At 45.3% G+C, this 13,169-nt stretch overlaps 1 protein-coding gene and 1 long non-coding RNA gene across 4 annotated transcripts in view; both read left to right on the top strand.

The window, feature by feature from the left end:
• Positions 1–8,819, top strand: part of LOC107127934 (uncharacterized) — a 62,113-nt gene extending 53,294 nt beyond the window's left edge. For both annotated transcript variants that reach the window (XR_010582569.1, XR_010582568.1), the window contains 2 exons: positions 5,558–5,670; positions 8,590–8,819. This is a non-coding gene — a long non-coding RNA (uncharacterized lncRNA). The remainder of the gene's footprint in view (positions 1–5,557; positions 5,671–8,589) is intronic.
• Positions 8,820–12,031: 3,212 nt separating this feature from the next.
• FOXO1 (forkhead box O1) overlaps positions 12,032–13,169 on the top strand; it is a 339,803-nt gene continuing 338,665 nt past the window's right edge. For both annotated transcript variants that reach the window (XR_012426860.1, XM_045376895.3), the window contains exon 1: positions 12,032–13,094. Coding sequence is in view for 1 of the 2 variants with exons in the window: in XM_045376895.3 (XP_045232830.2) it covers positions 12,465–13,094 (630 nt within the window). In the remaining variant the exon portion in view is untranslated. The remainder of the gene's footprint in view (positions 13,095–13,169) is intronic.

Genomic DNA, 13,169 nt, shown 5'->3' with positions numbered 1-13,169 from the left:
TCAGGAGTTCGAGACCAGCCTGGTCAACATAGTGAAACGCCGTCTCTCCTAAAAACCCAAAAAGTAGCCACGTGTGGTGGCAGGCGCCTGTAGTCCCAGCTACTCGGGAGGCTGAGGCAGGAGAATCACTTGAACCCGGGAGGCGGAGGTTGCAGTGAGCCGAGATCGCACCACTGCACTCTAGCCTAGGAGATAGAGCAATACTCTGTCTCAAAATAAATACATAAATAAACAAATAAATAAATAAAAATAAATAAAAAATAGGCTGGGCACAGTGGCTCATGCCTGTAATTCCAGGACTTTGGGAGGCAGAGGCATGATAATCACTTGAGGTCAGGAGTTCTAGACCAGCCTGGCCTAGATGGCAAAACCCGGTCTCTATTAACAATACAAAAATGGCCGGGTGCGGTGGCTCATGCCTATAATCCCAGCACTTTGGGAGGCCAAGGCAGGCGGATCACCTGAGGTCAGGAGTTCTAGACCAGCCTGGCCAACATGGTGAAACCCCGTCTCTACTAAAAACAAAAAATTAGCCGGGTGTCGTGGCATGTGCCTGTAGTCCCAGCTACTTGGGAGGCTGAGGCAGGAGAATCACTTGGACCCGGAAGCAGAGGTTGCAGTGAGCAGAGATCACGCTGCTGCACTCCAGCCTGGGCGATAGAGACTCCATCTCAAAAAAGAAAAAAAAAAAAAAAAAATAGCCAGGCGCAGTGGTATATGCCTGCAATCCCAGCTACTCTGGAGACTATGGCAGGACAATCACTTGAACCCTGGAGGCAGAGGTTGCAGGGAGCAAGACCACACCACTGCACTCCAGCCCGGGCAACAGAGTGAAATGCATCTCAAAAAAAATTTTTTTAATAAAAAAATAAAAAACAGTCCAGGCTCGGTGGCTCGTACCTGTAATCCCAGCACTTTGGGAGGCCGAGGTAGGTGGATCACTTGAGGTCAGGAGTTTAAGACCAGCATGGCCAACATGGTGAAACCCTGTCTCTACTAAACATACAAAAAAAAAATTAGCTGGGCGTGGAGGCATGCGCCTGTAATCCCAGCTACAGGAGAAGCTGAGGCAGTAGAATTACCTGAACCCAGGAGGCAGAGGTTGCAGTGAGTGTAGATCATGCCATTGCACTCTGGCCTTGGCAACAAGAGTGAAACTCAGTCTCAAAAATATAAATAAAAATAAAATATAATGCTTTCATTATGACCTGTTTAAGAATTGATCACCAAAGGTAGAACTAAGAATGTCCTTGCTAATTAAGAAAAAAATAAAACCCTTTCACACCTTTAAATGTTTTTTTGGTAACATTTACAATATAAATTTTTACCTTGACTGTGTAATTTTAGCAGCTTCTTTTGTTTTTAAATTTCAGGTTTTCCTGGTTTCTAATTTAAGACATTTCCATGGTTCTCGTCAATTTTTGTTTATTAGTGACTAAATTTGTTGTATGTTTTAATTGGGCTGTGAAAATAAGGTGGCATTTATGATATCTTTTAATAGAATTATCGTGTGTACACATAGTTGACACGTGGTTTTACAGTACAACTGCCAAGAATAACTAATCTAGGAATAACTGCAGAATCTGCCTTGTTAGAAATAATTCGTCTACATGAAAAGACATGAGTACTTTTTAATTTTAAAAGTGAACATTAAAATTAGGCTATTGCGTTCTTCCTAAATAAGAATTTAACTAGTCTTAAAAAAAGAAATCACGGCTGGGCGCAGTGGCTCACATCTGTAACCCCAGCATTTTGGGAGGCTGAGGCAGGTGGATCACCTGAGGTTAGGAGTTCAAGACCAGCCTGGCCAACATGGCAAAACCCCGTCTCTACTAAATATACAAAAAATTCGCTGCGTGTGGTGGCAGGTGCCTGCAATCCCAGCTGCTCGGGACGCTAAGGCAGGAGAATCGCTTGAACCGGGGAGGCGGAGTTTGCAGTGACCTGAGATAGCGCCATTGCACTCCAGCCTGGGCAACAAGAGCGAAACTCCGTCTCAAAAAAAAAGAAAAAAAAAAAAAAAGAAAGAAATAAAAACCAGAAAAACAGATCCCAGACTTAGAAGCCATTATATTTCAGTTCCCTTCAAGTCATCTACTTTTTGTTGTTACTGCTGTTCTATATGTTTTGCTTTTCTTATTTGAGTTAATTTTGTTAAGATTTTAAAATTTTTATGAGACAGTCACTTGTCTCCAATATTTGTTTCTCTTTCTTCTTCTTCCTCCTCTTTCTTTTTTTTTAATTCAACTCCCAAGCTTCAATGATCCTCCCACCCTAGCCTCCCAAAGTGCTGGGATTACAGGTGTGAGCCAGTAAGCCCAGCCCCAGTTTTTATATTTCTTAAAGCAACATCTAACTCTTACAGAAAGCCTTGGGGTGTCTGAGTGGGTTCAGTTTTTGAGAATTTTGTCCAAAAGAAGAGCCACAGAAAATCAAAGGATACATTGTATCAATTCTCTTTTGCAATTGTTTTAGAGAAATTTGCATGATTGTTAACGTTGTTGTGCTGCTTTCTATGATAATATTATCTGTCAAGCTGAAGCTACCAGTACCATTGTCAGCTAAACTCCTGAAATGAGTCAGCTAATTTTATTTTTAACTGCTTTTTAATTGCCTGCTGAGACTATCAAGAATAATATGAGGATTTTTAAAGCTTTTTCTAGCAAAGTTTTGGCATATCAGATCATATAAAAAGATGGATCAAAGGTTCAAAATTCTCAACTTACTTCCATGTAAAACTCATAGCAGCTAGGTGCGATGGCTCACACCTGTAATCCCAGTATTTCGGGAGGCTGAGATGGGGCTTAAGGCCAGGAGTTCCAGACCAGCCTGGGCAACATAGAGAGATCCCATATCTACAAAAAATTTAAAAAATAGTTGGGCATGGTGGCAAGCATCTGTAGTCTTCACTCCTAGGGAGGCTGAGGTGGGAGGATCACTTGAGCCCAGGAGTTTGAGGCTGTAGTGAGCTATGATCGGACCACTGTGACTCCAGCCTGGGTGACAGAGCAAGACCTTGTCTCTAGAAAAAACAAACCAAAAAACCAACCATAACAACAACAACAAAACCCCTCAAAGCTGTAGGGCATGAATAGGTAGTAACAATCCCTGAGATTAGAGGCCTTCCTAAATTCTTGCTACGATGTGCCATGCTTATACATATCCTCTCTAAATTCACAAAGGACCGGTTGGATTTGGCAACCAATGTGCCTAACACGTGGATGTGGAGAAGCTGTGGTACAATTTAGAACAAATATCAGTGATTTAGAAATCACGTATTTACCAGAGTTAAAGTAATTTGTATACTAACAAAAACCTACCCACGAGGTTGTACTAATGTCAGAGAACAAACATTTTATCCCTGTTTCAAAGTGCTTTAAGACATTATTTTAATCCTTACAATACCTCTTTGAGGTATGTAGGTGGCAAGTCATACCAAAATAAAAATTCAAAATACAAAATAAATGGAACACTACTTAGGGAATAAAAGAGGTTCTAGTTGATCATGCGTTGTTGATTTTCTGCTTTTCTTGGAAGATCTGTTTGTGATTTCACTTTATCATATTTTGCATATAGGACCAGCATCATGGCAAACTTGATGAGGGGTTGCTATGATCTGTAAAGAGCCCCTGTGTTCCCATTGCCTTCTCCTCACCCCAGTCATGGCTGGAGATGACCAAGGGACTCAGGGTGTGTTGTCGTGTCCAGAGGACAGCAGGGAGTGGGAAGCATTCTTTTTTTTTATTATTATACTTTAAGTTCTAGGGTACATGTGCACAACGTGCAGGTTTGTTACATATGTACACATGTGCCACGTTGGTGTGCTGCACCCATTAACTTATCATTTACATTAGGAATATCTCCTAATGCTAGCCCTCCAGGAGGGGGAAGCATTCTTTTCCTTCTCCACCCTACTTCCCCAGACCTCTGTCAGGCTCCTAATTTGGCTATGTCTACAATGAAAAGAGAAAATCAAATCATGAGTCAAATACGTAGACATTAAAGAAGAGAGATAATATATTGAGATGCTTAACTGGTTTTGTTTTACTGGGTTATCATATAACGGTTGGCGTTCATCTTCAGCATCTACGGATGCCAACATCAGTGGATGCACAGGCCAATGGCCAATGGGCCATTAAAACTAGCACATCTCCTGGAGATGGAAAAACACCAAGGAGTGATTTTCCTTTTGTGATTTAGTGGCAATTTCAACTGTTCCCACCTGAAAGGAAAGTAGCCGGAGATAAGCTCTTCTGACTAGGGCTAGCCTCTTGTCTGTGATTGATGGGGGCTTTCCATGCTTCTCTGTGATGTGAGGCTGAAGGAAAGAGAATACAACCACAACGCTTAGCTGAAGGAAGTTTTACTTATGCTTTTCATGAAAACTGGGTACACTGACACCTGATTCCACCCCATTTCTTTTGAGACGAATTCTCACTCTCTCGCCCAGGCTGGAGTGCAGTGGTGCGATCTCGGCTCACTGCCTCCCAGGTTCAAGCAATTCTCCTGCCTCAGCCTCCCGAGTAATTGGGATTACAGTTGTGTGCCACCACACCTGGCTAATTTTTGTACTTTTAGTAGAGATGGGGTTTCACCATGTTGGGTAGGCTGGTCTTGAACTCCTAACCTCTAGTGATCCTCCTGCCCCCGCCTCCCAAAGTGCTGAGATTAGAGGTGTGAGCCACCTTGCCCAGCCACCAGCCAAGTTTTTCTTTTTTGAGACAAGGTCTTGGTATGTCGAACTTCTGGGCTCAAGTGATCCTCCTGCCTCAGCCTCCCGAGTCGCTGGGACTACAGGCGCACACCACCATGTCTGATGCAGTAACTTTTTCTAAAGGTGCTTTAAAAATATTTCTGATATTTTATGCCCACTTGGTGGGAGAGAGGGACACTCTGCAATTCAACTTTGAAGCCAACTTTGAAATAGAGAGGAACATAAGGGCTTTGTTTGTTTGCTTTAGTTTATCGCCTCATGAAAGTAAACCTTATGGCTCTGCCGAATTCCCCAGGAGGTCCAGGGAGTGGGGTGGGTTACATATTACTGGAATAAGGCCCACCGTCTGAACTGTAAAATACATGTTCACTTGTTCTAATCTAACTCCAAGCTTCTGAAACTCAGCTGAGGACTGGCTTTTTGATAAACATCCAATGCTAGTCCCTTTTTTTGGATGGAGATAGAACTCAATATGGCTGTTGAACTTGGTTTGATGTGCCTTTTTTCAGGATAAGGAGAGATTTGGAAAGAGTTCCAGATAAACCAACCATTCTGGAAGAGCTGGCTGCTCTTATTGTATATGGTCTTAGGCTGGTTGTTTAAATAAGCAAGTGCTAATGGCTTGAAATCCCCTGCATGGTTTGTCTTATACACATGCAAACATCAGCATTATTATTGTTATTTATGTTCTGTCTCTGGGCTTCTATCATTAACATAAACTGAATTGGCTTTAGGCAGAGATGATTGCTGACATAGATTACCCCCCAAAAAAGTCCAAATGTCAATTTTCTGGAAAAAAAAAATTGAAACCTTAAATTAACCTCTCCATTTCTTGTCCTCTAGAAAAACCCAACATTTTATAGAGGCAGAAAGTGTCATGTTAAACAGGAGATGAACTCTGAATTTGGATAAGAAGTCTGATTATAATTAGATAAGCTTCTAAGATAAGACCTCAGGTAAGTTTCTTAGCTCTTTGTACCTTAGTTTCAATTTCTGTAAAATGTGAGTCATAATAACTCTTATATTATTGGGTGGCTTGGAGGACTGATTTGGATAATAGCTGTAAAGTGCTTGGTCCATAGTTATTGTTGGAAAAAAAAGCAGTTTTTATTAACACTGGAGCATGAAGAAAACTTTCATGTGTATATTCTCATTCTGGGTGAAAAACGATTTACAGTTTATAACTGAAAACATCTTGAAAGCAGACTTACATGTATATTTATTGACTTATAGCTCATCTTGTGTCAGATGATCTGTAAATCTGAAAAATGAGGAAGAGAGCTTCCGGAGCCTAGTCTTGGATTATAGAAAGAATTTTTCCAGGTTGGAATGCTCTAGAGCTCAGGCATGCAACATAGCCGTCAAATGTTCTGTTTTCAGTTTGTTGTTGAAACACAAAATTATTTAAAGTACACATGGCATCACACGAGACAAATTAATCTTTCCTCCAGCACTATATCAGTAATCAGCTAATTAGGAATTCCATTTTTAAATGTTAAACCTTAGAATATAGAATATTTCAGTGTGTTTTAAAGGCTGTATTCACCACAAAGTAGAAACCTGATATCCCAGGGAAATACTCACTATTCATCTATGTTGACTCTCTGCCAGAGTAGACTTTGCATATGGGTGGGCCCTGTGAGTCAGCCAAATCTGAAATGTGATAAACTCTTGCCTCCTGTTTTTATACCCTAGCTGACAGTCAGTGACTGTAGGTACCATATGGAAAACACATGTACTCTGACTACACAGTTATTACCTCTTGTTATTGATTTTTATCAACGAATGACAAGCAACTTGGTTAGTTACTATAAAATGCTAACAGTTTCTTCCTTCATTCCTATCCTGGATTCTCTTAGTCAGTAGTTTATTTACAATCACAGTTGACTCCCTTTCTCTGCTATCATGGTATGGAAATAGGGCGATTAGATTGGAAAAACTGATTATTGTAAAACAGCAATTAATTTCTTACTGCTTTACTTGAACATTCATGCATATTAGTTTTCCAAGTAAATAAGTTAAATGCCTTGTTAAACTTCCTTTCTGCCAGAAACGTTCTACCATCTGTGTTCGACATGGCAGCATTTTCTTATTTAATACATATGTCCCCCCTTTTTTGGAAGTGTGTTAAGAGCTTTAATATGACAAGAAACAGAAATAAAATAGTGAAAACACATTGTATTTCAAACATGAATGTAAGATTCAGATTTGTGACATTCAGAGAATTTGGAATTTCATGTACCATCATTAATGTTATGGCAATTCTATGAGTTCTCAAAATTAGAAAGAATTTTAATTCGAATGTGTATCCCCTTTATGGCTTGGGAAGGCTATTTTATTTTATTGTCGCCTAGGCTGGAGTGCAGTGGCATGATATCAGTTCGCTGCAACCTCTGTCTCCTGGGTTCAAGTGATCCTCTCACCTCAGCCTCCCTAGTAGCTGGGACTACAGGCTTGCACCACTATACCTGGCTAATTTTTGTATTTTGAGTAGAGACAGGGTTTCAGGGTTTCACCTTGTTGGCCAGGCTGGTCTGGAACTTCTAACTTCAAGTGATCCGCCCGCCTCAGCCTCCCAAAGTGCTGGGATTACAGGTGTGGGCCACCCTGCCCAGCCCAAAGATTTTATTTTAAATGGCTGTGTGAAATTCCACCTTATAGATATGCCATTATTTATTTAACCATTCTGTATCGTTGGTCATTTAGGTTATCTACAAATATGTGTTAGTATTCCTACAGAGACCCACAAGTAGTCTCTCACTAATACATAAAGTGAAGGAATAGTTTATTGAAGTTGACAAACACTGGCCCTTCACAACAGAATTGACAAAAGAAGTGGTTCACTGCTTCCCTTCTGTTACAGGTTAGCAGACAGATAACCAGAAGTAGTCTCGTCTTTTGTTTGTTTGTAATTAGATCATCCCGACCCTGAGGCTTAGTGGTCAGAACTCATACTCCCAGTGCCTGTGGACGGTGCATTTTTAAATCTTTTCCACCTCATCTCATTATTTTCCTCCAAAATGGTGACTATATTTCGATTTTTCCAGCCTTAGCATTTCTTTTATCTATCGAAAACATTTTTTTTGTAATTTCTCCAAATAAACATTGTCACTCTGCATTGCTGATTTGAAAAGAACAGCGTTCTTAACTCTGATAGCAAATATCGTATCAGGGAAAATAAACCATTTTGGATCTCAAGGAATTTTCCATCAAAACAATGGACTCTAAGATGCACAGCACCTGGCATATATGTAGGAGGTGCTCTGTAGATATTTGTGGAATTAGTGACAAAACCCAAAGGAAATGATCCCTTAAGAGAAACGAATGGTTACTTCTAATCTTACTACAGCGACCAGTTAATATGCCAGCTTTCAGGACATTGGTTTAAAGACCCGAGGCTATATATATATATTTTTCAGATTATTACTTTCTATGGGCTAAGTGAAGAAAGGCTGTTTCAGGTTGATAGCAGTACCTCCTAATAATTCAGACAAAGGTTTGGAAACAGAGAGCTGTTGGGGAAAGGGAATGTGAAATATGAAGTGAAGTGCCCTGACTGAAAAATCAGCATCTAAGTTTTTCACTTACTCATTAAATAGAATTTAAATTATCTATTCGACAAATAAAAATTTAAACCAGACATCCATCATGTGTTACTGAGGGGTAAATGTAGAAATTTCTGCCTGGGAATTGATCAAAGGGAACCATCCCTCAGTCTTCCTGTTAAGGACGAGGCAATAGTTACCCTGAAAACCAGGCCCAGAAAAGAACATCACATAGTTTTGTGAGATGGGCTTTATAAGGATAAATTTCCTTTTTCATTTTAATTGTCTTTACCTGACATGAGACATTTTTCTTCCCTATTTTCTTCCCAGTTCAGACACATGCAGCAGCTGAGTGATAATCAGTAGAAAATGCCTTCAAAGCAAGCTGCAACCACAAAACACAAGGAAGGAGAAAAGAACTTTTTCTCTTAAGCAGAACCAGGGATGACCTAAATACTTGGTCACCCTTCAGAGACGGCAACGTTTACGTTTTTGACTAAAAAAAAACCAAAAAACTTCTTTTGTAATCTCTTCTTTCAATCTTATTATCACTATCATTGTTTTATGTCTGTTTTCTTGATCTCTTATTACTTATTTATTTTTATTTTTTTGAGATAGAGTCTCACTCTGTAGCCTAGGCTGGAGCAGTGGTGTGATCTTGACTCAATGAAACCTCTGCCTCCGGGGTACAAGGGATTCTCCTGCCTCAGCCTCCTGAGTGGCTGGGATTACAGGCACCCGCTACCACGCCCAGCTAATTTTTGTATTTTTAGTAGAGATGGGGTTTCACCATATTGGCCAGGCTGTTCTGGAACTCCTGAACTCAGGTGATCTGCCTGCCTCGGCCTCCCAGGGTGTTGGGATTACAGGCACGAGCCACTGCACCCGGTCTATTTGGTCTTTTAATTCAAACCTTGATTTGGTTCAGTGGAGTTCGTCTAACTATGATTACTAAGATCTGCGCGTTGACTGGAAGGAAATACACCACAAAGTTATAATGGTTATTGTTATAGTGGGATTACAGGATATTTATAATTTTCCATCTGTTTTGAGAAGGTTACTGATAGGAAAGCAAGAAATTAGAGCTATGGCCCTGGCATCACCCCTTTTATTATGGGAGCTGGGGCAAATCGGCCTCTCTGCACCTCTCTTAGTTTCTAAGTTAAAGGGGGTCACCAAGGTGATCTCCAAATTTATTTTCAAGTTTAACATTCTGTGGGTCTAATGGAAAAGAAAGTTTAGCTTGATATAACCCTTGTGGAGGGCAATTTGGCTGTGCCTTTCAAAATTACGAATGGGTATACCTGCTGACTCAATGACTTTCATTTCTGGAAACTCCTCCTGTATATATACTTCTACAGACATGAAATGAAGTTATGCAAGGTTATTTCTTACAGAATAGTCTGTGATAGCTAAAGACTGGAAACAAGTGAAATATTCAACAACATCCTGGGGTTCAGTAAATTGATATTTAGATACAACAGTGTGGTGGTTAGCTGTAAAAACCCTTCAATATATATTTTTAATCCTTTGGACCTATGTGTCAGGGACATTGGTATTATAGGTTCTCTGTGCCTGCCTCGTCAAGTTTTTTAAAGAAAGACCAAATAAAAGTAAACTATCACATCACATTTGAAGAAATAATTGGGCAGGAGAGCCTCAAAGATTTCAAGGATTTGGGGAAAGTCTGTAGGAAGACTCCTTTAACCAAATAAATATTCTTCTCTGATTGACGCCCTGAAAAACCGGAATAGAAATGAAGGCAAGGCCAAATTTGAAGCTGGCTTCCTTTGCCAAGAATTATCCACTAGGGCACCGCCTATTTTTAGGGTGCGGCTGTCTGGATCAGGGGCTGCTTCTGCAGAGTGTAATTGGAAAGGATGGGGGAAGCAACAGCTGTACTTTGGGGCCTGCCTTTGAGCTCATCATCTGGGTTACTGAGGTCCCCTAGCGGCTGGCAGAGGAGGCCCAGATTGTCCAAATTTGCTAGTAAACGTGAAGAGACCACAAGACGAGGGTGGGAACCAGCCTCCGCCCGTCCCCAATCCATCCGGCTCAGGCTCCCCACCCCACCCATCCCCAGTATCAGCAAGAAGCTATTGTGATAAATGGATTATGAAGAAACAGGAGCCCAGACTACAGAGACGATAGTTAGAATATAAATGAAGAAACAGATCTCTAAATCTTTTTAACTTTTGTAAGAGGCCTCATTTTCCCCTTTTTCCCCTCTTTTCTATTTTTTCAACAACCTCTTGTCCAACAGACTAATTTTCTCTAGATGCCACTTTTTCCATTGCAGAATTACTTGTAAGAAAGAAAGGGGAATTAAAAAAAAGAGTTGGAAGCTGTCCTTTTGGACAAGATATTTAAAACCCTATTGTCCATCTTCCATCCTAAGTGTTCCCATCTTTCTAAAAGGAAATGCCTTCCATATTCTTCCTAAAAAAGCAAAAGCATAACAAAACAAAACTGGAAAACTGTTTCTTCTGCTTGAGACACAAGGGCCATTATCTTCCTACCTTTGGCCCCACTGATCCTCGACAGGATGTCCTGGACCTGCAGCTCAGACGAGGAAAGGTGGGGTGTGGGTGGGGGGTTGGTTGACGCACACAGCAAGTAGCCTCAAGGAACTTGGGGATGGGGCAGGCTGCGCCCCAAGGCTTTGGTCCTATCCCCCGCCCTTGCGTTTTAACTTAACACCCGATCACTTCCGTTGTAAATAAAAAAGAAATAACAAACAGTTAAATTTAATTAGGGGTAAGTAATAAAGTGACCTGGTTCTCGCTAACTGCGCTCCTGAGCCCTTCGCTGCCGGCCCTGGACTCAGTGGACGAAGCGGGAGATTCCCGCCCAGGGGAAGAGGTTCCCACGGAGGGCATGCGGTCGCGGGTGCCTTTGGATCCGTGTGTGCGGGGAGGCGGGAGAATCTCCTCCTCGCGCCGGGGCCCCTGTTCCTCATTTCTAGCCTTTTAAAAAAGATCAAGAATACAGTGAATCCGGTTGGGGGCTGCCCGGCTGGGTGACGCGCCTCTGGCTAGACCGAATGGCACAGGTTGAGCCTGGGGGTGCGGACAGGTGGGCACCGGGCGCGGAGAAGGGTCTCTCAGCGCGGACTCGACTGCAGGACCCGCGGCGCCAGGGGCGGTGGTCGTGTGCAGCCCGTGAGCGGGCCGGAGGACTTGACAGATCGCAGCGAAAGAAAACACTAAACCAAAACAAAATCCACCGATTCCCCACGTCGTTTAGCAAAGACATCGTGGGTGGAGCCAGGAGGGAACGATTGAGTAGAATTCCGCGCGGCCGCCTCCACCCACCCACCCCGCGCCCCGGGTCCCCGGCCCCCTGCCCTGTCCGCCCGCCGGGCTGGGCCCGCAGCAGAGGTCAAGGCGCAGCGAGCGCCTCCTCCCACCCGGGCTTCCAGAGTACTCGGCTCTGCTCCTCCGTAGTAAACAAAGTGTCGCCGCCGCCTCCACGCTGCTTTGCTTCCTAGCAATCAAAACACTGAGAAGGCGAGAGAATCACAGAAACACTCGAGAATTACCAGAAAATAATAGAGATCCAAAAAAAAAAAAAAAAAAGGAGATGAGTGTGTGAAAGAGAAAAACACCCTACTACCCCCCACCAGCCCACCGCCGCCTCCCCGTGGAAAACCGGGCCCCGCCCAGCCCGGCGCCCACTGGCTGCCCAGGCGGCGGTGCCGCATGCCCATTGGCCGCGCGGGCTGTCGGTCAGGGGCGGGCCGGCGCGCGCGCCGGCGCGGGCGGGGAGCGGCGGCAGATCCCGTAAGTCGGGCGGCCTAGTAGTCGCAGCAGCCGCTGCTGCCGCCGCCACATTCAACAGGCAGCAGCGCAGCGGGCGCGCAGCCGGGGAGAGCGAGCGGCCCGCGGCATCCGTCTGTCCTTCCGTCCGCGGCCCTGTCAGCTGGAGCGCGGCGCAGGCTCTGCCCCGGCCCGGCGGCTCTGGCCAGCCGTCCAGTCCGTGCGGCGGACCCTGAGGAGCCTCGATGTGGATGGCCCGGCGAAGTTAAGTTCTGGGCTCGCGCTTGCACTCCGCCGCGCTTTCCTCCCAGTTTCCGTCCGCTCGCCGCACCGGCTTCGTTCCCCCAAATCTCGGACCGTCTCTTCGCGCCCCCTCCCCCTCCGGCCCCCGTGCTGCGTTCTCCCCTTCTTGGCTCTCCCGCGGCTGGGGGAGGGGCGGGGGTCACCATGGCCGAAGCGCCTCAGGTGGTGGAGATCGACCCGGACTTCGAGCCGCTGCCCCGGCCGCGCTCGTGCACCTGGCCGCTGCCCAGGCCGGAGTTTAGCCAGTCCAACTCGGCCACCTCCAGCCCGGCGCCGTCGGGCGGCGCGGCTGCCAACCCCGACGCCGCGGCGGGCCTGCCCTCGGCCTCGGCTGCCGCTGTCAGCGCCGACTTCATGAGCAACCTGAGCTTGCTGGAGGAGAGCGAGGACTTTCCGCAAGCACCCGGCTCCGTGGCGGCGGCGGTGGCGGCGGCGGCCGCCGCGGCCGCCACCGGGGGACTGTGCGGGGACTTCCAAGGCCCGGAGGCGGGCTGCCTGCACCCAGCGCCGCCGCAGCCCCCGCCGCCCGGGCCGCTGTCGCAGCACCCGCCAGTGCCCCCCGCTGGCGCTGGGCCTCTCGCGGGGCAGCCGCGCAAGAGCAGCTCGTCCCGCCGCAACGCGTGGGGCAACCTGTCCTACGCTGACCTCATCACCAAGGCCATCGAGAGCTCGGCGGAGAAGCGGCTGACGCTGTCGCAGATCTACGAGTGGATGGTCAAGAGCGTGCCCTACTTCAAGGATAAGGGTGACAGCAACAGCTCGGCGGGCTGGAAGGTGAGCGGTCTCGGCGCGCGGCCGGACCTTGGGGGCGCGGTGGGTCAGGCGAGGGCGCAGCTGTGCAGGTTTGCT

The sequence above is a fragment of the Macaca fascicularis genome, chromosome 17 (genome assembly GCF_037993035.2).
Source record: "Macaca fascicularis isolate 582-1 chromosome 17, T2T-MFA8v1.1".
Taxonomy (NCBI): domain Eukaryota; kingdom Metazoa; phylum Chordata; class Mammalia; order Primates; family Cercopithecidae; genus Macaca; species Macaca fascicularis.
The sequence above is the reverse complement of the archived record's forward strand: the minus strand, read 5'-3'. Positions and strand labels throughout refer to the sequence as shown.